The sequence below is a fragment of the Balaenoptera acutorostrata genome, chromosome 15, assembly GCF_949987535.1.
Source record: "Balaenoptera acutorostrata chromosome 15, mBalAcu1.1, whole genome shotgun sequence".
Classification (NCBI taxonomy): Eukaryota; Metazoa; Chordata; class Mammalia; order Artiodactyla; family Balaenopteridae; genus Balaenoptera; species Balaenoptera acutorostrata.
The window spans coordinates 39,871,276-39,897,878 of NC_080078.1; the positions used below are offsets into that span (position 1 = coordinate 39,871,276).

The window sequence follows — 26,603 nt, forward strand, 5'->3', positions numbered from 1 at the left end:
CAGATGTACCTCCCAGGGAAGTCCTCAGCCAAGTGCACACACCCTGTCCCCGTTCTATAGGAGTGGTAGGTGACAAAGGGACAAGGACCTATGAATGCACAGTCACACTTCCCCACCCACACTGAGAGGCGCCCCACCCCAGCCCTCCCTGCCCAGCCGGCAGCTCCAATTCCAGCCCCGGGCCACCACCCCTTCCAGGAGCTGGTGAAGGCACTGCTGTAGGTGAGCCCTTAGGCTGAAGCGGGAGGCCCTGTCCATGGCTGGGCTCAGACACAGGCCTTTGTTTCCCCACAAGCAGAAACAGAGAGCCAGCCGCTCAGCTTTCACCTCCTCGCTGCAGAGATTACAGGGACAGGTGTGTATGGCTTGGGGAATGGGGTGGCCAAGGGCTCAGGTGCAGCGTTCAGACCATGTGACATGCCTGCACGTTCCCTGCCCTCGCCTCCTCACTGTGAGGGGCAGCGCCAGTCCCGCCTGCCCCCGTACAGTGGCTTGACTTTCCAAACTCAGAAGCAAATAGGTTTATTCTGTATACAGGGCCAGGCCCACAGCCCTGTGGGATCCACCATGGGATCAGGGTTCACGTTGAGAGTCCAGGCGGGTCCAACTGGGGTTAGGCTATCTCAACACTCTTCTGGGAAAAGGGCCCAGTGGCCAAGGCTTCCTCCTCTCGGGGAAGAGCTCGGCCACCAGCACAGAGGGTTTTCCATGTCTGGAGATTCACTTTTGTCTCAGCTTTTTGAGGAAGGATACCTCATCCCGATTCCGGATACCATAACTGAGAAAGAAATAAAGGCACAGAGTGTCCGATCTACAGAAGGGCACATCTGTGACTCCTCACCTGAGGCTTGTGAGGGATAACAGAGACCAGGTGGGAAGAGCATGGTGTCTGGGAAGGTGAGGAGGTGGCAAGGGCCATGCACACTCTTAATTCTCTCCTCTTGGCTCTATGCAGCCCTGAACCGCTGCTGGTGAGGAGCGGCAGGCCCCTTCCACTGCTCCTCTGTCTTCCGTCCTCCTGGCAGGGAGGCCTCCAGGGGGCTCCTTGCAGGAGGGCCTCAGTCCAAACAGGGACTCTCCTGGTCTCACACATTCCCTCCTTCCCTTACGAGCCTCTGGAGAGGACCCCAGCCCTATGGCAGGGCATGGGGAATCAGAGGGCCACAGACCAGATACTTCCCTGCAGCTCAAGGCGTAGCCTGAACTTACTCTCGGAGCTTCTTCTGGTCTTCTGCGAGCTTCTCTCCTGCAGAAGTCAGGTGGTACGTCCTCCACACATAGGACCTGCAAGATGGGAATTCAGTTAACCACGAGCAGGGTGAGCAGGGCAGCTGGGATGCAGCTGTGCATAAGGAGGGCTCAAGGCGCTCAGCTCTGCGGGGCCTGAGGCCGCCAGCCTCCTCCCTGGGCTCTTTCCCTGTACCTTGTGTGTACCAGGCCTGAGGCAGGTTCAAGGACGCACTGCTCTCAAAGGGATGCATGGGGTGGCTGGGGGCCAAACCCACGTTGCTAATGAAACGGGTGGCTGTACCAAGACACAGTTAATGGGACACTTGATCCCGAAGGAGACTGAGAGCTGAGAGCACCCAGGTGAAGAGCTGGCAGCTGCACCATCTGTAACCAGGGAAACCACCTCCGGACACACTGGAAGTGCCCTAAGGTGTCCTCACGTGAAGATACCCAGCTGCCTGGGTGGGGTGATGTCAGTGAAGAGCAGCTGAGGCAGGGCTCGCGGCACAGAAGCACCTGCCCTGGCCAAGGCTTGGGACAGGGAGCTCGCTGCTCCAGGCCGCACTCTGGAGCAGAGCCCAAGTGATGAAACGGCTCACGTCCAGCAAGTGCTCCTGTCAAGTCCAGCTCCTAGGAAGGGCTGCAAGGAGAAGCTGTGGCTGCACTCACCAACTGATGTGCTGAATGCCCCCTTCGCGCTCCTGCCTGAGCTGCACGTATCTCTGGATGGCCTTCTTCAGGTCCAGGACCGTGGCGTTCTGGACTACAACCACAGCTGCACAAATGGGAGAAGATCCGTGGTGGGAGTCCACAGCCACAGCCTCAGATGGCAGGAGAGGAACCCAGAAGCTTCTTCCTGAGGCTCAAGGCTGGGCAGGGGGAGCTTGTGGCTGCCCCAACACCCCTGGGCACGGCCCTGAGTTTCCACTGACCAGCCCTGCTAACATCTTCTCCCGTGAAGGTTCAGACCGCACGGCCTGACGGGGAGGGCAGCACTTACGCATAACTTCTCCATCCATCTTGCACACTCGGACTGTCATTGCTTGGCCGTATTCTAGTGCTATTTGGGAATTGACCTCTTCCAAAGTAACCTAGAAAAGACTAAGGCTGGAGATGGGAGCTCTCTTCACCACCCCAAACAACAAAGAAAAACAGCTGATAGTCTTCAAAAAGTGGTGCCACATTTTTGGGAGATTCTTGCATATGTGTTAGGATTTCCCGGTTTTTCAGCACTTTAATCTCATGTCTCATCCACGTTTTCTATGAAGTGTATGGACGCTCAGGAGAAACAGGCAAGGAGAATGAATCGCCTTGAGGAACAGCCCCTGGCTCCTCTGGGCCAGGTGCTGGGTGGGAGGAGGAACACTGGGCCCCACTGTCCAGCCTGAGAGCCCCTGATCATCAGGATCCAGGGCCTCAGGCAAGGCTGGGGCACCAAAAAACGGTAAAGATAAACATGTCAATACAACCGTTAACACAACAGAAGTTAATTTAAAAATTCCACGATGGGCAAAATAACAAGGATTTTAAAACAAGACAGTGCCAAAACTTACTGAAGATTGAAGAGAAAGGAAAAACCGGTAACAGTGATCTTTTATTGGAACATGATATTATTTTGTTTGCCGTAGGCTTTTGTAAACCAGCTTTGAGTTTTAAAAACACTGGTGAAAAGTCATGTGTGCTAACTAGTGGGGGTTTTTGGCGCCCCTTTAAATTCCGCGCCAGAGGCCACAGCCTCGCTCGCCCCCAGGCCGGGCCGGAGCCTACACCCTCGTTTACGCCCGGAGACGCCTTCCCAAGGCCTCTGGCCGCAGCCCCCATCGACACTCCGGGGTCCGTCCGCGCCCCGACGGCCCCCGGACCGCGCGCACCTGGATCGGAAGGTCGCAGAGCAGCGGGTCCTGTACCACCATGGCCAGACCCTCCTGGAACACGTCCACCGCCTCGGAGTGCGGCAGCGCCTCCTCCTCGTCCTCCTCGTCCTCCTGCGGCTCCCGCCGCGCCGCGGCCCCCGCCTCCTCCAGGCTGCCTAGCCTCCCGAGGGCTCCGCCCGCACGGTCGCTCTGCGCGACCGTGGTGCGGCGCGCACGCGCGGGGACCGCAACCGCAGCCTCTCCTTCGGGGCGTCGGGGGGCGGGGCTACCTCGAGGACCAATGAGAAGTGAGTTGCTGGGAGCCGGCCTGCCGCAGTGCTCCCTGGGAGCGCGAAGTCGGCGTGACTATTGGTGGCCTGGTTGGGGCGGGGAGGCGGCCGGGACCAATGGGAGTTCGGAGCGTCGGAGCGCCGGCGCCGAACGCCCGCGAGAGCTGTCGGGAGACCCGGGCTAGTCGCCGCGATGCTGCTTTTCTGCCCGGGCTGCGGGAACGGGCTGATCGTGGAGGAGGGGCAGCGCTGCCACCGCTTCGCCTGCAACACCTGCCCCTACGTGCACAACGTCACCCGCAAGGTGGGCCCCGGCCGGCCGCGCGGCGCGCACAGCGCGGAGGCCGACCCTAACCTTCCCCGCTCATCCTCTTCTCGGATTTCGGGTCCAGCGGGCCTTCTGCCCGCGACGCCAGCCTCTCGGAGGCGCTCCCTCCCGGCACGGGCACTACTCCCGTAGCCTGTGCACGACTTTTCCGCCCGGGTCGCTCTTCTCCCTAGGTACCCATGTCAGTCGTTGCTCGTGTCTTTGCTTAAAGGATTATTTAAAATTGCAGCTTCTTTCTAAATTTTATGTTCCTTCCCCTAATTTTATTTTTTCCGTAAGACTCGTTTGCCTTCCAGTACGCCTTGCAATTTACTAATGCTATTTGTTTATTAATACTAGGGCATAAGCTGTAGGAGGGCAGGGATTTTTCAGTTTTGTTCCCTCTTATGTTCTAGTCTGAACAACTGGAATGTATTGGATGTTCATTACGTGAGTGATGCACACTTTATTATAACTTGTTACTCTCCCTCGGTAATGCATCTTTCCTTTTTAGGACACCTTTAATTTTTAGAAGTAGAGCACGTTGGTACTACCTCATTCTTAATGTTTGTATAGTATTCCACCGTATAGCTGTGTTGTGGGAGTTTAGAGTCTGAAACTATGCAAAGGGTGACATTTCAAGGACGTCTGGTAAAACTTGGAAAACAGAAAACTCTCTGCCTGAGGAGAGTGGCTGGACTCCTTTTTGGCTTCAGTTGTATTTGGTTCTCTTATCTTGGATTACCAAGTACCTTAGAGGTGTGGGAAAAGAAGAGGGTCACACCTAAGCTATTTTTTTCCTCCTGCTCTGTTGCTTCATCCAATCCTTGGAGAGGTCTTCTCACTTCTTTTGGGGACATCCCAATCGCGGATCCTCTAAATTCTGACGGAGCATCCTGCTCTGTGACAGCAGGAACTCTGCTTTCATTTAGTATTCCTCCAGTCTGTGTTGAAGGAAGGGAGCGAAGGCTGGGGAGACACTTGAGGGCGGGTATGGTTTGGTGACCCAGGTTTGTACCGTTCACTTACTTGTAGAGTCTGAAGACCTGCTGTTGCTTATTAGGTAACAAATCGGAAGTATCCAAAGCTGAAAGAAGTGGATGATGTGCTCGGTGGAGCAGCTGCGTGGGAGAATGTTGACTCTACTGCAGGTGAGAGGGAAAACCTTTTCTGTTCCAGAGCTGTGGGTAAGGATGAGGCTGCTGGCTGTGCCACTCTGCGGCAGAGTCTGTGATGTACTTGTGTGAAATGGGCTTCTAAAACTAGAAAGTGTTTTCTTGTCTTATAATGTGTTTGTTACGCAAACAATATTGGCACAAGCTTTGGAGTCCTTCAGACCTGAGTTAGAGTCTCAGGGAGTCCTTGATTTGTCTGGGCTAATCCATAGTCATAGATTGTGAGAGCACAAATGAGCGTTTGGCATATAGCAGGCACTTAGCAGGTGTGATTGGAGTAATAAAAAACCAGTTTAAGGATTTTGTTCTCATACAGATTTCTAAAAGTTAATGATACAGAGTATTAAACTGCACTAAACAGTCAGTAAAATAAATATTTATTCCAAGTCCTGATTCATTTCTGGTAGAGATAGATGTGACCAAAGAAGGAAGGAGAGCCCTAGACATTACCTGAATTGAGAGGAGGAAGGGCTAGCGCATGATCACTGCTGTCTTTTTCCCCCCGGAGAACATCCAGATCTGCTATGTTAAAAATCCAGCACTGGCAGAATTTGTCATTAGGAGATGAATTACGTACCAAAATGGTGTTTGAGAGTGTTTGAAGGCATTTCCATCAAAAGCAAGGTTCTCAAATTGAAATCTCAGTGAAAGTAAATACGTGCCTTGGGACACTTTGAAAAGGCGTGGGATGTATGTTGAGATCTTGATAAGGACAGCCTGGACAACTTCTGCCGAGACGGATCTCTAAATTCACGGGGAAGTGGATTGGTCGTGCGTTGGGATTTCCTTTGGGAAGATGAGAGGACCTGTCCATTACCAGGTGGTGGAGATGCACTTTTTAGGGGAATCTGCAGGGCATGGACCGTGTAATGCACACAGCAGCCGTGTCACCTTTCACGTGGTGTTTCTAGCCAGTCTTCAGCCAGACTTGAAGAAGAGGGACCCAGGGAGAGGAGGACTGTTTCCAAGATCACAGGTCTCGTTCCCTCAGTGTGAGAGCGCAGTGGGAATGATAACGCTGTTGGTAACCTTAAATCGTGGTGCAGGACACCCTGGGCAAGGGATTCCAGATGAACGGTCTTTCACGTAACACCTACTTCTAACAAGTGTGTTGGTCACAAGCATCATTTTTTTAAGTAAACGTGGGTCACTTGTTTGTTTTTTCTCATTGCCAGAGCCGTGTCCCAAATGCGAACACCCTCGTGCCTATTTCATGCAGCTTCAGACCCGCTCTGCAGACGAGCCCATGACCACCTTCTACAAGTGCTGCAATGCTCAGTGTGGACATCGCTGGCGGGACTAGGGCCAGGCTGGCCCAGCTGTGTCAGCGTCTGCTTACCGTATTCCCCAGGGTGAATTCCCAGCTGCGAGTGTGAACTCTGTGTCCTGAGGGTCTTGGCTGGTGTGGTGGAAAGCAAACCCATTTAGGGTGGCTGGCCAGGGGCTGAGGAGATGTAGCCCATCTCCCAGTCAGTGGATTAACTCATTAATGTCCAGGAGGCTGTGTGTGTGGATAGGAGTATCCATAACTAAGTGCATCCTGTTTAAGGTCCTATTCTGCATCTTTTACATTTATTGGGCAGTTGACATTCTCTCACCATCAGCCGACACTCTTAAATATTTACATTGTTTGCACAACTAATAAAGTAAAACTTAGTAGTTTAGTACATTAGATGTCCCTCAGTATTTAACTGTTAATTGCAAACTTATTTAATCAAAATTTATTCTGAATATTTAATTAAAGTTAAAAGTCTAATATCACCTTCTCGGTGTTTTAAATGCCTGAAGAAGTAGACATCAAACCCCAAAACAGGATTCCAAAACTGACTACTATACTTAGGGCCAAACTAGTTACAAAATTGTGACTAACATGGATTTCTATTTCTTTATGATTTGTATTCTTTTTTCCTAGGATTGCAATAAACTTAATAGGTAGTATGTTTTTTTTTTTACACTTCATACTTTCTGTGTCCATCTGTCTACTCTAAAGAGAAAAAGGACACCCTGGGCTAGCAGGGGACAGGATCTTGGTTATTGATGGATTGGTTTCTTGCTCAGACTTAATTGCTTTTTCAGATCTCTCTCTTTTTTTAGTTTATTGAAGTATAGTTGACTTACCACACTGTGTTAATTTCTGGTGTACAGCAAAGTGATTCAGTTATACGTACATGTATTCTTTTTCACATTCTTTTCCATTATGGTTTATTACAGGATATTGAATATAGTTCCCTGTATCTCTTCTCTTCATAATGAAGTCTCACTTATGGAATGATGGGACTTAAATTTATGCCTTTGATACAGATTTTTACTTTTTTGAAACTTGGTATCTTTCCAAGAAACTATTAATCTGTATCGTTCATGTGATGGTTGACCAGGTCCTGAGCTCACTGTGTCCAATTTTTTCTGTTTCAGAGCAGTTTGTGCTGGATTTGCAAATGGGGTTTTATCCTGTGGCTGTTATCTTCAGTGTCTTCTTTCTGTGCCGTTAGTTAGTTACATTTCCTCAGATGCCTGTTCTCATTTTGGGTTGTTGTTGGAGGCAGGGTAGGGTGGATCAGTGGCGAAGGTCGCGCCCTCTGAAGTCAGCCTGCCTGCCTGTCAAGTCCGTTTCCTCCTGTGTAAAATGGAGATAATAATAGTCTATTTCAGGGGTTTACAACTTTTCCTGTAAAGTGCCAGATAGTAAGTATTTTGGGTTTTGTGGGTCAAGAGTCAAAATCTAGGAGAACACAAGAAAACAAAGTCTTATAAAGAAATTCAAAATATAATCCTACAATATTTTGTAATGCAAGTCCACTGATGAAAGGAATGGATACCATTTTGCATAATTGAAGTTCAGAGTTAGTGTTCCTTGTCATCAGCGTTGCAAACGTGCATCTCATGCTGGTTCAGGCCATGAGAGCAGAGGAAGTTCACTGTTGACATTGCTGATGGATTCAGTAGATGCAGTGTGGTGAGGGATGCAGATGTTTTCCTCAGCATATTTGCAGGTAAATAATGCAGTGCAGACTCACAGGCCATGAGCACTTTCTCTCTCTCTTTTTTTTTTTAATTAATTAATTTATTTCTGGCTGTGTTGCGTTGCTGCGCACAGGCTTTCTCTAGTTGCAGCGAGCGGGGGCTACTCTTCGTTGCGGTGCTCGGGCTTCTCATTGCAGTGGCTTCTCTTGTTGCAGAGCACGGGCTCTAGGCGCGCGGGCTTCAGTAGCTGTGGCATGCCGGCTCAGTAGCTGTGGCTCGTCGGCTCTAGAGCACAGGCTCAGTAGTTGTGGCACACAGGCTTAGTTGCTTCGCGGCATGTGGGATCTTCCCGGACCAGGGCTTGAACCCGTGTCCTCTGCATTGGCAGACGGATTCTTAACCACTGCGCCACCGGGGAAGTCCAGGAATTCTGTTTTGTGTTGAGACTCTTGCCAGTGACGAGTGCTTGGTCTGGCAACGTCGACCATTGCAGTATCGTTGCGTGATAAACACTGCTGTGCGATCCAGTTTGCTGACAGGATAATCTGCGCTGCCCTGTGCCTTAAAAACATGACGTTCAGTGCCCACTTTTCTTATTTTGACATGCTGGGTGTGCACTCATAGTAAGCAAAAAAAAAAAAAAAAAAGAAGAAGAAAATGGATACAACCGTATGGTGGCCCTTGAAACGCTGTTAAGGTCACTGCTGAGTTGTGAGCCGGCAGAGCAAGGGCTGGAAGCCCTGTCACCAGTACTTCACTGTCAGTGCATGAGAGCAGCTGCAGACAACATGAGTGGGTGGTGTGGCTGTCTTCCAGTGAAGCTGGATGCTGACATCTGAATTTCATAGTAGTTCCACATGTCGTATAATTCTTTAAGCTTTTTCCCCCCAACCATTTAAAAATGTATAAACTCTTTTAATTAATTAATTAATTAATTTCTGAGGTGCGGCTTGCAGGGTCTCATTTCCCCAACCAGGGATTGGGACTTTATTTATTTTTCATTTTTTTAAGATTTTTTTGATGTGGACCATTTTTTTTTTTAATAAATTTATTTATTTTATTTTTTTATTTTTGGGTCTTCGTTGCTGCGCATGGGCTTTCTTTAGTTGCAGCAAGCAGGGGCTACTCTTCATTGCAGTGCGTGGGCTTCTCATTGTGGTGGCTTCTCTTGTTGTGGAGCACAGGCTCTAGGCGCGTGGGCTTCAGTAGTTGTGGCTCCCAGGCTCTAGAGTGCAGGCTCAGTAGTTGTGGCGCACGGGCTTAGTTACTCTGTGGCATGTGGGATCTTCCTGGACCAGGGCTCGAACCCGTGTCCCCTGCCTTAAGAATTAAGATTCTTAACCACTGTGCTACCAGGAAAGCCCAATGTGGACCATTTTTAAAGTCTTTATTGAATTTGTTACAATATTGCTTTTGTTTTATGTTTTGGTTTTTTGGCCGCAAGGCATGTGGGATCTTAGCTCCCCGACCAGGGATCGAACCTGTACCTCCTGCATTGGAAGACGAAGTCTTAACCACTGGACTGCCAGGGAAGTCTCCCACAAGGGATTGAACCTGGGCCCATGGCAGTGAAAGCCTTAACCACTGGACTGCCCACAGATTCCTAACCACTGGACTGCCAGGGAATTCTCTGTATAAACTATTTTTAGCTCACAGGTTTTTTTTAAAGGGTGGGGTGGATTTGGCCTGTGGGCTGTAGTTTGCTAACCTCTGGTCTACCTCATATGGTTGTGAGGATTTATGTCGCTTCACATATAACATCCTTAGGACATGTCTGACTAATGGTGTTTGTTATTGGCTGTTCCTTTCTTTCAAGGGGCTGGGTTTCAACAGGTATTTGGTGACTCTGGTTGTATGGTCTTTTTCCCTCCGTCTATGGATGTTGTTTTTCTGTTTATCTCCATTTGTTATGGGAGGGGGTGGAGTGTCAGGTTGTGCTATCAGAACACTTCCTGGACAAAGTGGCACTGGTCTTCTTCCCGCATCTAAGTGTCCACGATAACCCACCTTTGTAGCCTTGGTGGTCTCTCCTTGTGGGGTTGTGGTGTGGGTGGTGTGTGGTCTGCTGGTCTCAAGGTAGTAAGTTCTAGCCTGACAGAGAGAAGGCAGCTCTTTTGATAAGGATACTAGGGAAGGGATGGCGCCAGTGAGTATAAAAGTACATGCTTATAATAGGTAAGATAGGGGCCAAGCTAACTGAAATTTAAATATTAGAAAGAAGTATGGTTATGTCCCTGGTCATTCTTAAGGTGTTTCACGGGCTTGAGCCTTTGATTCCATCTCTCCATGGGTCCTGGTTTCTCAGACTCCAGAGAAACTGGAAACCAGCTCTGGGGTCTCTAGACCTTGCCTCAGATGTTTTGATGCACAGAATACAGACATGCACACTCACACCTAAATGTAGGCACGGACACACTGAAATGTGACCTTATTTGGTACCCCAAAGAACACATAGCCAATAAGTATATGAAAAGATGCTTATCTTCACTGATAATCAAGGAAGTGCAAATTAAGACAACGTTGAAATGTCTTTGCCTATCAGATTGACAAAGATTTAAAAGACTGATAATGTATACAGTTGGTGAGGGCTACAGGCATTCTTACACATCTGGTAGGAGTAGAAGTTGGTGCATTTTGGGGGGGCCACTTGGCAATATCTATCAGTATTTTACAACAGTCAACCTTAGACACAACAGTTCCACACCTAACCTATTTTTTTTTTAATAAATTTATTTATTTATTTTTGGCTGCATTGGGTCTTCGTTGCAGCACGCCGGCTTTCTCTAGTTGCGGTGAGTGGGGGCTACTCCTTGTTACGGTGCACAGGCTTCTCATTGCAGTGGCTTCTCTTGTTGCGGAGCATGGGCTCTAGGCGCCCAGGCTCAGTAGTTGTGGCTCGTGGACTCTAGAGCGCAGGCTCAGTAGTTGTGGCGCATGGGCTTAGTTGCTCTGTGGCATGTGGGATCCTCCCAGACCACAGCTCGAACCCGTGTCCCCTGCATTGGCAGGCGGATTCTTAACCAGTGCACCACCAGGGAAGCTCCTACCTTCATTTAAAATAGCATGTAGCATATATACACCTGAAACTAATATGATAACGTCAGTTATATATATGACAATTAAATTGAAATAGCGTATGTAGGCAACAATCCAAATGTCCATCAACAGGATTATTAAACCATGGCCTGTACCACCAGTAAAGGCGTGAGATAGGTTTTTATGTACTTCCCTAGAAAGATTTTGAAAAGAGCCAGAGCAGCGAGGAGGCCGCAAAGCTCAGAGTGAGGAACGAGGCCATTAAATGTGCATTTGTTGGAGCTTCGACGTGGTCTGGAGGGACTTGTGCCTAACTTCTTACAGGGGCTTTCTCTCTGAGGTCAAAGGGGACTCCCATTTTTTATTTCCTTCCTGAACTGAGACTGCAGTACTTCTATGTTTAACACCCCCGCCACCCACCCCAGCGCTCCCGGATCGCCTGAGCGGCGCCTCCCAGGAAGCCTAGGAAAGGAGACCTGCTCTGTGCCTGGTCAGGGTTCTCACTTCCCGGCGCTAATTTAGTACATCTCACTGGTGTTTCCTGAGAGGAACGCGGCAGACACTCATCCGCCAATCAATGGACGGGTCACCAAAGTCCACGTTCAGCAACTTTTCTGTTCCTGAGGACTGAGAGGTAGGATTTATGACTGGGGTGATGGTCGCCTGTCACCCCCACTTGGGACAGCTGCTCGGCTCTGCACTTGTGGTTTCAGATGTGGGCGGCCTATGTCAGCCTGCCGTGAGAGGCTCACGTCACCGGGCCGTGCAGTTATCTCCTGAATCAGGCTGAGGGACTTGCTGCAAACGCAGGGGTGGTAGGGCGACAAGTCACCTCCAGGGCTGCAGGGTTGGGGGCCAGTCAGACTTGCCATGGGACCTAGCAGATGCGTCTGGGAAGGTGAGTCTGTAATCTGGGCTTCTCAACCACTCAGGTGAGCGTGAACTTGGCAGGACAGAGAGACTGGTGGCCCGCCATCGTGGGCCCCAGGAAGAGCCTGGGGACCACACTTGGACAGGAAGGGCAGAGGGCGTTTGGGCGGCCACCCTCATTTTACCGCCTTTGGTGTCCTGGCCTCGGGCATCTCCCAGAGACAGCAGGATTGCAGTGCTGATGACAGGATGCTGGGCTGCGATTTCCAGGCCTGTAGGGGTCACGGGTGCCTCTGGGCAGAAAGAAGGGCGCTGAGCTTGTCAGGCAGTTTGTAGTTCCTGACCTTTGTGGGGACGAGTGAGCGGGCGTTCTGGGGCCAGGTGGTCTCAGCCGTGACGACCACAAGTGGAGCTGAGGTCCAGTCCTGAGGTTGGTAAGGCCCCTTCTCTCCCCGGCACCTTTGGGGAGCTTTAGGGCAGAAGAGGAGCTGGGAGTCTGTGGACCCCCCTTGGAGCTGTGTGGACGGGGCAGTGGGTGAGGGTGGGATTCCAGGAGGGTTACTCAGCTAAGCAGAGGGAGGGGAGTAGAGGGTTCTGCTCGAATAATGTTTCAGAGCCCCCCAAGGGACCCAAGGCATTAACACCGCCTACCCCAGGCAAGGGCGGGCCTGTGGGGAGGTTCAGGATGTGTTTCTTCAACAGTGAGGGGCTGGGTGCAGGGGACGCAGCATAAATCAGACAGGTTCTTGCCCTGGAGGAGCCAGATGCAGGGGCGGTGCCGGCTGAGCCTCGCTGCCAGGGCTGCAGGGGCAGCACGGGAAGAGCAGGGGCATTGCTTCCCCGCATTTAGCCCCAGGCCTGTGTCAGTGTCCTTCCAGCCCGTGCCCATAGCCACTGCCCGCCCCGCCCCCGCCCCTGTCCTGAGCAGGCTGGGCCTGGCTCAGGGGTGTCTGCTCTGGCTGGGGAGACAGCCTGGGGGACTCGGGGGGCTTCATGAAGGTTCATCATGCAGAAGGCAGCTGGGCAGAGGGAACAGTGAGGGCTCGTCCTGAGGTCCCTCAGGTCCTCTCTGCTCCTCCGACTTCCATCCCCGGACCTCCTCCTCCCTCTGCCCTGGGCCCCACCCTCTGTGCCCCTGTCCACCCGAGGCCGCCCCTGGCTCAAGCCTGGCCTTTCCACGTCTCCCGGACCTCCACCCCACTGAGGCGGGCGCCCGTCCAGCTCAGCCCTCTAGGAAGGCAGGCGGCAAGTGCGCCGTGGAACCTCCTCCCTCTTCTGCCCTCTGCGCCTTCTCCGCGCTCTCCCCAGCTGGCCTTGACCTCTTCTGCTCCCTGCCCTTCCCCAGCAGGGTCGGCACCAGCACCACCATGGGAAGCAGAGTCCTCCAGCACTTCCGCCCCACAGCGTCAGGTCCCACGGTGCTGGGGTCGCCCACCTGCGCATGTGGGGCCCAGAGCGGGAGCCGCCTGCTCCCATTTCCAGCCTCATTTCCTGGCTAGTCCCCGTCTCCCCCAGGTTCCAGCTGCTTCTGGGGAGCCAGGACCTGGATTTCTTCCTCCTGCCCCAGCAGAGAGGACAGTGGTGGATAAGTGTGCATTTAAGCAGCAGCCTCCATCCCACCCCCCTCTGTGTCTGCCAGCTTCTGGGGTGGGCAGGGAGAGTAACAGGGTACCCCTCGCTCCCCATTAAAAATACAGACTCTGTGTGAAAGGTGACAGAAAGTGGGTGCAGTAATTGCCATGAAGCCAGTCCGGAGGGCGTGCTGCGATGCACCAGCCCCATGACAGAGGCCTGCTCTGGCCGGGCGGTTCGCCTGGCAGCAGGTGAGCGCTCGGGAGCGGAGGGGCTGAGTCCTTCTGGAGACCTGGCCCTGGGCTGGCAGCGTCTGTGGGCCCCGAGGCAGGGGTCCAGTGCACGGCAGCCCATGACTTCATGTTGGGCCGGGAAACCAGGGCAGGCAAGCTGTGGGGACCAGTGGTCATTTGGGCCAGAACTTGACCCAGAGGCCAGGGAGGAGATGGGGTCCTGAGAAGGGGCCAGAGTGGTTGTGTGCTGAAGGTCCTGATGGAAAGGGACAGTGCTGGGTGGACATGTCAGCTAGGCTCCCAGCAGGGTGGGAGGTGTAGTGGGCAGCTCTGCCCGAGGGCCCAGACTCTGGGTCCCATCCTCCTGCCGTCACAGCCGTCCCGTGACCTGGTCTTGTCTGAGCTGTGATTAGGCCTCCCTGGGGCCATCCCAGTGCCTCTGCCAGGACCAGGGAGTAGTCAGGTGGGGTTTCTGCCCCACCTGGCCCAGCGTCTGTTGCCAAGGATGGGGGCAGCCCTGCCTCAGTGTTGAGGCTCCCTGAGGAGAGAGACTGATGCCCCGGGGAGGGGGAAGCTCACAGGCTTGTGTGGGAGCTGGTGGGGCAAGTGCCCAGGCCAGGTGACCAGTGCCCCCGATCCTGCAAGTCTGGTGTCTCTGGGCCTCAGCCTCCTCGTCCATAGGAGGGTGATGGCCCTGCCCCGCTCACTATGTTTGGACAGAATCGTGCAGATGAAAAGCAGGGACCCTCCCTCTAGATGGCCGAGTTGCCGTGTGCCCTGCCCACCTCTCCCCAGGGTGGGCCTGGCCTGCTACTTCTCACGAGTGTCCCGTGTGGGTCCTGTCCTCCCCACTCCTGCCCCTGGGGCCAGCTGAGCTTGGAGCGCCCCAGTCCACGCTCCTGAGTCAGCCTGTGGCCTTGCCGGCCCAAGTCTCACAAATGCAGGTGTCCCTCCACCGCTGGGGCAGTGGCCATCCCCACTGTGGCCTGGGCCAGCTCTCAGCCGGGCAGCGGTGGCTGTGCCTGAGCCGCCCCCATCCTGGTGCTCCCTCTCATCCTGTCCTCACGCGCCCTGAGTGGGAGGGTGTCTGCTACCGGGTGAGTGTGTGCGGGCTCCTGGAGTGCCTCCGTGCTGCGGTCTGTGCATGTCTGCTGTTTTTCTGCTTCCTTATCACTCATCAGGCTTGCATAACCAGGCTGGTCCTGCTTCCTGCAGAGGAGCTATCAGTGTACCATCTGGAGCTGCAAATGGGGTGACAGGGTGTTAGCGGCCTGTTCAGCCCCAGGCGCTTCCCAGCACCCAGCCGCTGTCTCCAGTGATCCTGGGGCTGACACCCCTGCATTGAGAGCCCTGCTCCCGGGGGTGCTCTCCTCTGCAGGGCACCTGGGGACAGGCGTGTGACAGACAGCGTGTGGGAGGTGTTGGCTGTCGCGTGGACACCCTGCTGCCATCCTCCTCCACTTTCCTGGGGCAAAGCACCAGGATGGGAGCAGCTAGCTGTGTGACCCTGGGGTCAGCTCCCTTGTCAGTGATCAGGGACCGTCCCCCACCTCGTGGCTCTGGCGGGAATTCGCATGGGTGATGCGCCTCACACAGTCGGCCCAGGTGTGAGACCAGGGGGTCCAGCAGAGCTTCCCTGTGGTCGTTGTCCGCGACCCCATTCCCCCAACCGTGCCTCCCCTGCGGGAGGGCACCTGGGCCCAGGGATGGGGGGCCGGGCCCAGAGAGGCGCCCGCTGGGCAGACCTGGACACGTGGCTGAGTCAGAGTCCAGTGACCCCGGGAGGCCTGAGCTGGAGGTTCTTGCCGGTGCTGCTTGGACAGCGGTGCTCAGCCTCCTTCGCGGGACAGGGTGAGGGTGTAGGTGGTGGCCCACTCGGAGTGCCCCTCACGGGAGCACCCCTGGGGCACTCCGCCCACAGCCCCTCAGCCCAGCCCCTTCCAGGTTGGACCTTGCAGAGCAAGGTCCTGATGCGAGAGGTGGGCACCTGGCTCCTGACCTGCACCTGCATCTGCGCCTGGGTCGGCTTGGGCGTCTCTGTCCCAGGGGATGGAGGAGGTGAGGGCTGTCACTGTGTGTGGGGGGTGCTGTGGGGGCAGAGCTGGGGGCAGGGTTGCCCCCGTCAGGCTCCATGGGGAAGGGTTGGGTTTGGGCTGTGTGGGCACCCGTCTTCCTGAGATCAGCCGGGGCTTCAGCCCCACCCAGGTTGCACGCTCAGAGCCCATCCCCTCGGGGTCTCCCAGCCCTGCCAGCGGTAACTTCTCCTGGGCTCCTTCTCTGGGGCCTGCCCTGTCGGAGGGGTCAGCTGCCACGCCCTCCCCCTCCCCCAGCCCTGCCCTGAAGCAGCCACTGTGGGCTTGCAAGGGTCACTGTTCCCAGGGCCTGGGACTTTCACGTGCCACAACAACAACATCCTCAGGATTGACTGCCACTGGTCTGCCCCGGAGCTGGACCAGGGGGCCGGCCCCTGGCTGCTCTTCACCAGGTGAGGCCGGAGGGCAGGGGTGAGTGTAGGGAGCCGGGCTGGTGCAGTGGCCCTTTAGTGCCGACAACGTGCCCTTTCCAGCAACCACGCTCCAGGCAGCAAGCACAGGTGTGTCTTCCTGGCCAGCGTGTGCACCGTGGAGCTGCCACCCGAGGAGGTGCTCGTGCCTTCTGACAACTTCACCATCACCTTCCACCGTCACGTCTCTGGGAAGGAGCAGGTCAGCCTGGTGGATCCACAGTACCTGCCTCGGAGACATGGTGAGGCCTGGGTCGGTGCGTTGGCCGGGAGCATCCTGGCTACATCACCCCCACGGCCCAGTCAGTGTTCCTGGTCCCTGCTGACGGATCCAGGGCTAGGAGCAGGCGGGGCCCCCGGGGAGGGGTAGGGTTTTGGAGGAGAATGAAGGTGCAGGGCTTTGAGCTGGGGCAGGAGCCGCAGTTTGAGTCACTTGCGATCTACTTCAGTCACAGCAGGAAGGACTTCAGTAAGACACTAGGAAGAACTTCCAGCAGCAGGTTAGATTTGAAACTCACCTTGTCTGGCTGCAGAGGCTGGAGGAAGTCATTGCTGTCTTGTCCCACCTGGGGCTTCTCTGGACCAGTTTTCCAGTGAGGCCTCTGCTCTGAGGAGGCCTTGGCCATGTGCCCCATGCTTCCTGGGAATCTTTCCGATCCCCAGTCCTGGGCGTGCTGGCCCCCACACCGTTACGTGGCTTCATTCTGTTTCAGTGAAGCTGGACCCTCCCTCTGACTTGCTGAGCAACATCAGCTCTGAGCACTGTGTCCTGACCTGGAGCATCAGTCCTGCCTTGGAGCCGCTGGCCTCACTCCTCAGCTATGAGCTGGCCTTCAAGAGGCAGGAGGAGACCTGGGAGGTAAGGCTGGGTCTGCCTACCCTGGGGGCCTCTCTCTCCTGGGAGCAGCAGCCAGGGTCACTCCTCGTCCCATCTAGGGTGGTGTCACCTTGGAATTGTGGGGAGGGAAGTGACCAGAGACAAGGGTAAGTGAGTGCAGGTGTGGTGAGTGTGCCTGTGTGTACGTGTGAGCGTTCACAGGGTGTGTGTGTGTGGATGAGTGGTCATGCACGTGGATACATGTAAGTCTGTGGACACGTGTAAGTGTGCCCACGCTGTGTGTACGCGTCCTCGAGGACTGATGGGCCCAGTCTCACCCCCAGCACCTCCGAACTGTTCTCCACCCCACAGCGGGCTTGGCACAAGGATCACATCGTTGGGGTGACCTGGCTCAAACTTGAAGCCACTGAATTGGACCCTGGTTCCACCTATGAGGCCCGGCTGCGTGTCCAGATGGCCACACTGGAGGATGCGGTGGCGGAGGAGGAGCGCTACGAGGGCCCGTGGAGTGACTGGAGCCAGCCCGCCTGCTTCCACTCCCCCCAGAGACAAGGTGGGTGCTGCCGCCTTCAGGGGCCTGGGTGGGGCCTCCCCGCCCCCTGGCATCCCACCCCTTCCCCCTCCTGGGACCCCCTCCCTCGTGGCCCAGTTGACTGCCTTCCCCTGGAGGTCTGAGATGTGTGAAGGGGAAACACCTGCCAAGTGCTGGGCCTCCCAGGGAGCTGTAGCTCCCAGTCTCCTTGGAGCGAGTGTGGCCCCAGCTGCACAGCAGGCTGTTGCTGCTGTCTCTGGAGCCCGGGCAGGGCCTCGTCTGCTTAGGGGGCTGGGCTGACCCTTGTGCACAGAGGTACTGGAAAGGATCTCGGACCCTGGTGATCTTGTGGATGGGAAGGGCAAGGCCCAGGGGTGTGTGATTCACCCAGAGTGCTCTCGGAGGCGCCACATAAACCTTCCATTTTGGCCCGAGGCGCCCGTCCAGGTGCCTTTGCCAGGTGAGTTTGGAGGAACACAGCCCTGGGCCCTTCCCGCCATAGGTCGCCTGGTCCCAGCTTTGGGGCAGCCCGACAGCACCCTGGTTGCTGTGTCCATCTTTCTCCTGCTGACCAGCCTGACCTACCTGCTGTTCAAGCTATCACCCAGGTCGGTAGCCAAGGAGTGTGTGTAGGAGTGTGTGCATGTACATAAATGTGTTATTGTACGTGTGGGTGTGAGAATTTGTGTGTGCATGAGCGTGTGTGTGCATTTGTGGGTGTGGGGTAGGCGGTGCATTGAGGGCCCAAACCCGCGCCCCTCCCCCAATGCTCCTGGGTGGGGAGGGGTTTTCAGGCCTCTGCCCTGGACCAATGGGGATGTCCCCAGTTGGCCAGGTGCATGTGGGTGGCGGGCAGTGTGGCCCAAAAGAGCCCTGGAATGACCCAAAGTCCCTGGGGCCGAGTCACCTGAGGCCCTTGTCTCCTGCCTCTGGAGGTGCTTGGCGCTGGCTCATTTGCACAGTGGTTCTATGCAGGCAGTGTTGGGCATCTGGTTTCCATGGGGCCCTGTTCCCCGCCCTGATGGGTGCCACGGACAACCAGATGAACAAAAAAGCCCTCCTGAAACAAGCGATCACACATGTCAACTTACGAGATGGGGTGCAGGGGCCTTGTCCCGCAGGAGGGGGTCCCGCAGGAGACCGGCCAGGTGTGGATGGGTAGCAGAGAGGATGAGAGGAGGTTGGACAGAGGCAGCCAGGGTGAGGGAGGGACGGGGTGCTGGGCAGGGCCCAATGGGTGGCCAAGAAAGCCAGGAAGGGCTCAGGCTTGCCCTCGGGTCCCAGGAAAGCACCTGAAGCCTGGTCACGTGGGATGGGATCCGGTTTATGTTTTGAGAATGGAGTTTTGTGGTACAAGTGAGGAGGAGAACCTGCGGGGTGGCCAGAGATGGGGTCCAGAGGGAGGCAATTGTGTGTGAGCTGGCGGGAGAGGCAGAGCTGGAGCAAAGTGCAGGGAGTGACAGGGTCTCAGGATGGGAAAGTGAGGGGACATGGGGTGGATGCGATGTGACTGGTGGCCCCTGATGCCACCCTGGGGTGGGGAATTGGGACAGGCCCCCAGGGAGGCTGGCAAGGTTGATCTGGACTTGTTGGGTCGGAGTCTGGGGTGCCGTCCTCAGGGGAGGAGCAGTGGGTCTTGGGCAGGTAGATCCGGTGCTCGGGGAGAAGTCTGATGGGGTTCCCGGAAGTGCTGTCTCCCCGTCTGGCTGAAGACACAGCTGGTCACCCCCACCCCTGAACCCCCATCACCACTCACCTTAAGAGGACCCATGTCTTGGTATAAATCAGTCCTGTAGGATCATTAGTGAGGGGGCCGCAGGTGCCAGGTGTCAGGCCTGGACCCAACGAGAGGAGAGGGCGACAGCAGCACCGACGGGGCAGGGCCGATCCCTGCTGCTTGGAAGGAGCCGCATTCCTGGCAGTGACCTCCTGGAGCTGGGCCTCTGACTGCTGTCTCCTGACCTCAGGATGAAGACAGCCTTGTACCAGGACGTGCCATCCCCAGGCCCGTTCTTCCAGTCCCTGTACAGTGTGCACAACGGGGACTTCCAGGTTTGTGACCCGGTGGGCCCGGGCTGCCCAGATGTCTGGACTGCCCAGGGTGTGGGCTCTGGGTGAGGGTTGGGGGCCTCTGTCAGTGCTTTGAGCTTTTTTGGTATATATAGTGGTATATATAGTATATATGTAGTATATGTACGCACTGTGGCTCAAAGGGGCCAAAGACAAATCAGCTTTATTCTCTATTGCCGAGTTCTTTTTCTTCTCATGTCTCTGATTCCATTGCTGATGGGAAAAAATGTAAAGTTTCTCATGACGTTATCTCTGCCTCTTCTGGTTTGCAGCAGCCCTTGGAGGTAAATGGTCAGTTCAAGGTGCCAGCTCAGGGGGCTGTCTGCACCTGAAGGCATCTGTGTCTTGTGCTGCCCCTGGGGCCCTCCCTGGTCCCTGGGCTACTCTGGTGGCTGTCGTGGAGTGCCTGGCCCCTCCCGGCCCCCTGGGTAGCGATGAGTTGACCCTACACCCCCCCACACATCGTGGTGGGCTCTCACAGGCCATGACGCTGAGAACAGCCTGGAGACCCCGTCGGACCCTCCCTGCTGGCCTGGTAGTTCCTGCTCCACAGGCAGGAGGTGGGGGGAGGAGCTCCAGTGGGTGGTCTCTGGTCCCCACCCTCTCGGGCCCCTCACTTTAGGCAGAGGATGGAGGTGGTGCTGCCCAGGTTCTCCCCCACCGGCTCTGCGTGGCTGCCTTCCGCCTGGCCCTTTTCTCTCTTAACAGGGAGTCTAGTTTTCAAGCTTGTCATCCAAAAATATAATTTGAAGCTTAAAGCCGAGCACTTTGTCAGGGCTGCATGGGGGGTAAATGTTCTGATGCCCTGCACTCACCTTCTGGGCTGCAGACACCCAGCCCGTTCTCTGTAGAACCACAGCACCTGTCAGAGGTTAGTTAGACCCCTTGGGAGATGGTCTGGAGCCACGGGCTGGCTCTCCAGGGGGCAGGACAATGATGGAAGGTGTGGTGTGTGGTGCACTCGATGGAGACTCCTGGTGCCTCCTAGGAAACAGCTTCCTTTTTTTTTTTTTTTTTAATTCTTTTCCATTATGGTTTATCATAGGATATTGAATATAGTTCCCTGTGCTATACAGTAGGACCTTGTTGTTTATCCATCCTATATACACTAGTTTGCATCTACTAACCCCAAACTCCCAGTTCATCCCACCCCCACCCCCTTGGCAACCACAAGCCTGTTCTCTAAGTATGTGAGTCTGTTTCTGTTTTGTAGATAAGTTCATTTGTGTCATATTTTAGATTCCACGTGTAAGTGATATCATATGGTATTTGTCTTTGTCTTTCTGACTTACTTCACTTAGTATGATAATCTCTGGTTGCATCCATGTTGCTGCAAATGGCATTATTTCATTCTTTTTTATGGTTGAGTAGTATTCCATTGTATGTATGTACCACATCTTCTTTATCCATTCATCTGTTGATGGACATTTAGGTTGTTTCCATGTCTTGGCTATTGTGAATTGTGCTGCTATGAACATAGGGGTGCATGTATCTTTTTGCATTAGAATTTTGTCTGGATATATGCCCAGGAGTGGGATTGCTGGGTCATATGGTAGCTCTATTTTTAAATTTTTTAAGAAACATCCATACTGTTTTCCGTAGTGGCTGCACCAACTTACAGTCCCACCAACAGTGAAGGGTGGTTCCCTTTTCTCCACACCCTCTCCAGCATTTGTTATTTGTAGAGTTTTTAGTGATGGCCATTCTGACCAGTGTGAGATGGTAGCTCATTGTAGATTTGATTTGCATTTCTCTAATAATTAGTGATGTTGATCTTTTCACGTGCTTCTTGGCCATTTGTATTTCTTCTTTGGAGAAATGCCTATTTAGGTCTTCTGCCCATTTTTTGATTGGGTTTCTTTTTGTTATTGAGTTGTATGAGCTGTTTGTATATTTTGGAAATTAAGCCCTCGTCAGTCACATCATTTGCAAATATTTTCTCCCATTCTATAGGTTGTCTTTTCATTTTGTTTATGGTTTCCTTTGCTGTGCAAAAGCTTATAGGTTTGATTAGGTCCCATTTGTTTATTTTGTTTTTATTTCTGTTGCCTTGGGAGACCAACCTATGAAAACATTGGTATGATTTATGTCAGAGAATGTTTTGCCTGTGCTCTTTTCTAGGAGTTTTATGGTGTCCTGTCTTATGTTGAAGTCTTTAAGCCATTTTGAGTTTATTTTTGTGTATGGTGTGAGGGTGTGTTCTAACGTCATTGATTTACATGCAGGAACAGCTTCCTTTTGGAGATAGGGGGCCTCCTGTGGCCCCACAGAGGGGTCCAGGTCTGCTGGCCTTGGCCCCAAGGTGCCAGGCCCAACAGCACCTCCTGTGCGTGCGTGCGTGCGAGCGTGTAGTGGGGTTGCGGTGAGGGTGCCCTGGCTCTGCAGCTGCTGGCAGTGTGTGAGTCAGCAGTGTCTTCAGCCCTGTCACCGTCTGTACCCTGGTTCAGGCCTCTGTGAGCACAGGCCCTGTGCTGGGAGCCGGGGGAGGGGCCTGAAGGGAATGGGGGTTCTGTGTTGAGGCTGGGCTGGCCCATGGGGGGAAGATAGAATGTTCTGGGCACAGGTGCTCTTGGCCTCTGGGCGTGGATGTCTGGAGAGCTTCCTGGAGGAGGGGAGGATGCTCCCACAGTGAGTCCTGAACACACTGCCTGAGGCCTTCCCTCCTCTCGGTGCTCTGTTCCAGACCTGGATAGGGGCCCACAGAGCTGGTCCACAGCCAAGCCCGGACTGCATGGGCCCCGCACAAGGAGCCTGGGAGACCCATGTCCAGGAGGCCATCGCTTTGCTCACCTATGACCCGGTGGACGTGGGGCCATTAGCGGGCCTGGAGGAGGAGGGGAGCACTGGCACCGGCCTCCCAGCAGATGCGCTGCCCGCAGGATGTGTGGAGTGGGGGGGGCCGCCGCCTGCCTACCTGCCACAGGAGGCCTGGGCCCCCGCAGGCCTTGCCAGGCTGGCTCCCCCGCAGTCCCAGGGCAGCAGCAGCGACTACTGTGCCCTGGGCTGCTCCAGGTGGGGCTGCCCCTCCACCTTCACAGGAAACGCGCAGAGCTCTGAGCCCGACCCTGCCTTGGCCTGTGGCCTTTTCTGTGACCAGCAGAGCCTGGATGCCCGGCCAGGAGGTAACTGTGCAGGTGTTGGTCACAGTCAGAGGCAGGACGCTGGTGGATGGGCCGCATGAGGCCCTCCTGCTCTCGGCAGACGGTGGGCTCCGTCCCCACGGTGCTGCAGCACGTCCATCCTGGGGAACATGGACCAAAGTCCCCGGAGCCAGCGCTTGACTGGCACTGGACCTGCGGAGGGCCACCCATGCAGCCGTCAGATGTCCGGTCCGGATGGAGGCAGGAGGCTCTCCCCTCCTCCCCTCCCTCTGCATCTGTTGGGAGGGGGCTCTGCCCTCAGCATCCTGCCATCCTGGCCTCCCGTCCACCACTTCCCTCCCCACTTCCTGGCTTAACCCCAGGGCCCACAGCCAGTTCTGCCCTCCGTCCCTTCAAGGGCCAGCCTGGGCCCCGTGGACACAGGTGAGACAGGCCTAGTGTCCTGTTTCTGTGCCTTCCTGAGGTCTCTCCCCTACTGAGATTAAAAGGGACACAGCAGCTGTTTCAAACTGCTGATGGCTGGGAGAGGGGCCCAGAGGACATAGGAAGGGTGGCGTCTGGCTACTCCTGGGCTTTCTGGGCTCCAGGAATAGCAGGGGGAGGCTCAGTGACCAGCTCCAGGGAGGCCGCCTCCCCGCCCCTCCTTGTCCTCGTCCTCCCATGGCCCCCCGGGGCTGAGAGCTGTGGCCAGAGCCCCCAAGGGTCAGGGCCAGAGTGACCACCCAGCAGTGGTCTTGGTCTCTGAAGGGCCCTGCCTCTACCCCCACCCCCGTGGTCTGGAGAGAGGAGGACAGAGCAGAGGGCGCCTATGTCTGTCCCTTAGGGCTGCTGTAACGAAGTCCCACAAACTAGGTGGCTTAGAACAACAGAGATTTATTGTCTCACAGTTCTGGAGGCTGGAAGTCTGACATCTAGGTGTTGGCAGGGCCGTGAGGGCACGAGGGAGGATCTGATTCAGGGTTCCCTGCACCTCTGGTAGTTTCTGGCTTGGAACAGCGCAGCTCCAGTCCTCACAAGGTGTTTTCCCTCTGTGTGTGCCTGTCCAAATCCCCTCTTTTTATACCAACGTAATCATAGTGGATTAGGGCCAACCTGAATGACTGACTTTATTTTGGCTGGATTATCTGCAAAGACCCTATTTCCACATACGGTCATGTTCATATGTACTGGGGGTTAGGACTTCAACATATGAATTTCTGGGCAGTGCCCATGCCAGCCATGCCCACCTCCCTGCTGGCCTGAGCCGCCGTGGTCCCTCCCGGGGCAGCCCTGTCACTCTTACTGGGGGCCTCGAGCAGGAGACCCTATCCCGCCGCCGGGCTGCGGGACTTGGGTCTGGTGCTGGGATCCTCCGCCCAGTGAGGGCTGGGCCAAGACGGTCCTGGGGTTGGAGGTGCTGAAGTACTGAATGTGGGATAGATGGAGGTCTGTCCCCCTGGGTGCTGAGCCAGAGGGGGCACCTCTCAGGGGGCTCCAGGGTCCCCTGCAGCCTGAGCAGAGAGGAGCACATGCAGCCCCAGGCCCCCGAAGGCAAAGGTCCCTCTGGTTCAGACAGGCCTCCCCCTCCCCTCTGTGTGCCTGTGGAGCCCTGAGGTTTTGCGGGGGCCGCAGCGGAACCGGATCCTGGTCAGCAGGGACGAAGAGGACCCCGCATGTATCTTTAGTATCCAGAGAGCAGAGGGGTGTAGACGGAAATGAGGCGCAGGCACCATCCGCTCTAACCAAGGGTAAAAATACCAGCATGACTCCACTTCCTGGAGCCAACCCTGGGGAACCCCCAGCTGCTGTGTATATGACAGCAGCTGCATGGCTCCTGTGGCTTCACGTGGACTCGGGCCCCCATGGGATCCCACACCTGGGCACGGTGTTTGTTTGACTAACACACTCGGTCCTGGTGGCGCCTGAGTGAGGAGCCACTCAGAGGCCGGTGGTTGTAGGTGAGCCACGCCCGCCCCTTGGGACACAGGCCTGGCAGTACCTGAGCCAGGTGCCTGCATGTCGTGGGGCTCAGAAAAGGCTGATTTCCACTTATTCCGACGAGACGACCCTTGGAAACCGCACGCTGAGATCGCAACGTTTGAAAGACCCCGTGAGCCCTGGTGAGGGGTCGCTGATCCCCAGGCGTCTAGGAAGGAGTCAGAGAAGGTGGCCTGGGACTCGATGAGGAAGCTGCTGGCGGAGGAGCTGAGTGCACGGTGTGGCTGGAGCACAAAGGTCCAAAATGTGGCTGGACCGGGGAAGACCTCGGAGGCCCGGCCAGGGCAGGGTGAGGGGAGCAAACTCACCCTGCTCAGGGGAGGCTGCAGGACGCTTTCTCTTTCTTTGGCTTTTGATGAGGTGAAGTTTACATAGTACGAAAGTAACCATTTTAAAGTGTACAATTCAGTGACATTTAGTACGTCTGTAATATTTGCAACTATCACCTCTATCTAGTTCGAAAACATTTTTACCCTCCAAAGGGAAATCCCCTGCCCCTTAAGCGGTCACTCTCCTCCCCACGCCCCCTCTGACCTCTCGCCACTACGAGTCCACTTTCTGTCTCTATGGATTTACCTACTGTGGATATTTCATATAAATGGAGTCATATAATGCATGGCCTTTCGTGTTCATTTTTTCTCCTAGCGTAGTGTTTTTTTTAAAAAATATATTTATTTTATTTATTTATTATTTTTGGCTGTGTTGGATCTTCGTTGCTGCACGCGAGCTTTCTCTAGGTGCGGCAAGCGGGGGCTACTCTTTGTTGCTGTGCGCTATTGTAATTTTTTTTTTTCATTTCAAATTCCAGTTTGTCCCCTACATCATTGCTGATTGCCTTAGTCCATCTGGGCTGCTATCACAAACTACCACAGACGGGGTGCCTTATGAGCAATAGCAATTTACGTCTCCCAGTTCTGGAGGCTGAAAGTCTGAGATCAGGGTGCCAGCCTGGTAGGGTGAGGACTCGCTTTCTGGTGGCAGACTTCTCCTTGTATCTCACATGGAGGAAAGGGGCTAGGGTCTCGTTTACAAGGGCACTAATCCCATTCCTGAGTATTCCACCCTCATGACCTAATCACCTCCCAAAGGCTGCCCCTCCTACCACCATCACATGGGTGTTAGGATTCCCACGTGTGGATTTTGGAGGGACACAAACATTCTGACCATAGCACTGTGATATAGAAAATCAGTTGACTTTGGTTGACCTTCTACTTTGCTTTTCCTTACCTGTATATTTTCTGATCAAGGCACAGGACTGGTGGGCTCTACTTCAGTTGGAATTTCTAAATTATGGCATTGAATAATCGGAACACTGAATTTCAGAGATTCACCAGGACTGTCGGAGGGGATGAACTGGCCACTGCTAAACTGTGAGTGGGGCGTGTTGGGCGCTGCATCCTGGAGGACACAGCTGGGATCGTGTTGGCAGCTCTGAGTTCGCAGGGGGGAGGTGTGGCATCCTCCCAGAGATGTTAGTCTTCTACGCTTGTCTCCTGGACTCTGCCACATGGTGTATCTCTATTTCTCCTGGAGTATTTCAGCAGGACTTATTTTATAAAAGCATCCCTGCATGAAGGCTTTGGGCGCTCTTACTCATGGCACCCTGTGGTTCTTAAAGATTCAGGGTGTTTACGGGGAGAAGTCCCTGCAGAGAAAGAGGAGAAACTCTTGGGCCGTGGGGATGGCAGTCGTGCATCCACCTGAGGGCCAGATGCCCCTGTGTTCTTGCCCTCAAGAGTGTTGTAATGGTCCTTTTTTGTTACAGTGTTAACACAGTTGAAAAAATAAATTGACACACTGAAAAGCAGGTGTATTAAAACTCGCAGCATTATTTAAGTTTAAATTTAATATTTAGACCCAAACCAGAATTTATTAAAAATGTACTTTTCTGGGGACATCCCTGGTGGTCCAGAAGTTAAGACTCCACATTCCCAATGCAGAGGGCCCAGGTTCAATCCCTGGTCAGGGAACTAGATCCCACGTGCATGCCACAACTAAGAGTTCACATGCCACAACTAAGGAGCCCTGGAGCCACAACTAAGGAGCCTGCCTGCC

The 26,603-nt window shown here is 54.6% G+C and overlaps 3 protein-coding genes across 3 annotated transcripts; 2 read left to right on the forward strand and 1 right to left on the reverse strand.

Moving 5' to 3' along the window:
- Window positions 1-506: 506 nt before the first annotated feature.
- Window positions 507-3,345, reverse strand: SNRNP25 (small nuclear ribonucleoprotein U11/U12 subunit 25). Its single transcript, XM_007181828.2, has 5 exons — window positions 3,102-3,345; window positions 2,231-2,321; window positions 1,900-2,005; window positions 1,210-1,284; window positions 507-778 (listed from the first exon to the last, which is right to left on the reverse strand). Exons 1-5 carry the CDS (start codon window positions 3,141-3,143, stop codon window positions 721-723), a joined length of 372 nt encoding a protein of 123 aa, XP_007181890.1. The 5' UTR covers window positions 3,144-3,345; the 3' UTR covers window positions 507-720.
- A 173-nt stretch (window positions 3,346-3,518) lies between these two features.
- On the forward strand, window positions 3,519-6,809 carry POLR3K (RNA polymerase III subunit K). Its single transcript, XM_007181829.2, has 3 exons — window positions 3,519-3,677; window positions 4,744-4,831; window positions 6,031-6,809. The coding sequence occupies exons 1-3, from the start codon at window positions 3,567-3,569 to the stop codon at window positions 6,156-6,158; spliced, it is 327 nt and encodes a 108-aa protein (XP_007181891.1). The 5' UTR covers window positions 3,519-3,566; the 3' UTR covers window positions 6,159-6,809.
- A 1,727-nt stretch (window positions 6,810-8,536) lies between these two features.
- Window positions 8,537-25,154, forward strand: IL9R (interleukin 9 receptor). Its single transcript, XM_057529891.1, has 8 exons — window positions 8,537-15,585; window positions 15,907-16,012; window positions 16,094-16,272; window positions 16,744-16,889; window positions 17,220-17,421; window positions 17,903-18,008; window positions 19,368-19,452; window positions 22,154-25,154. Exons 1-8 carry the CDS (start codon window positions 15,102-15,104, stop codon window positions 22,649-22,651), a joined length of 1,806 nt encoding a protein of 601 aa, XP_057385874.1. The 5' UTR covers window positions 8,537-15,101; the 3' UTR covers window positions 22,652-25,154.
- Window positions 25,155-26,603: the final 1,449 nt, after the last annotated feature.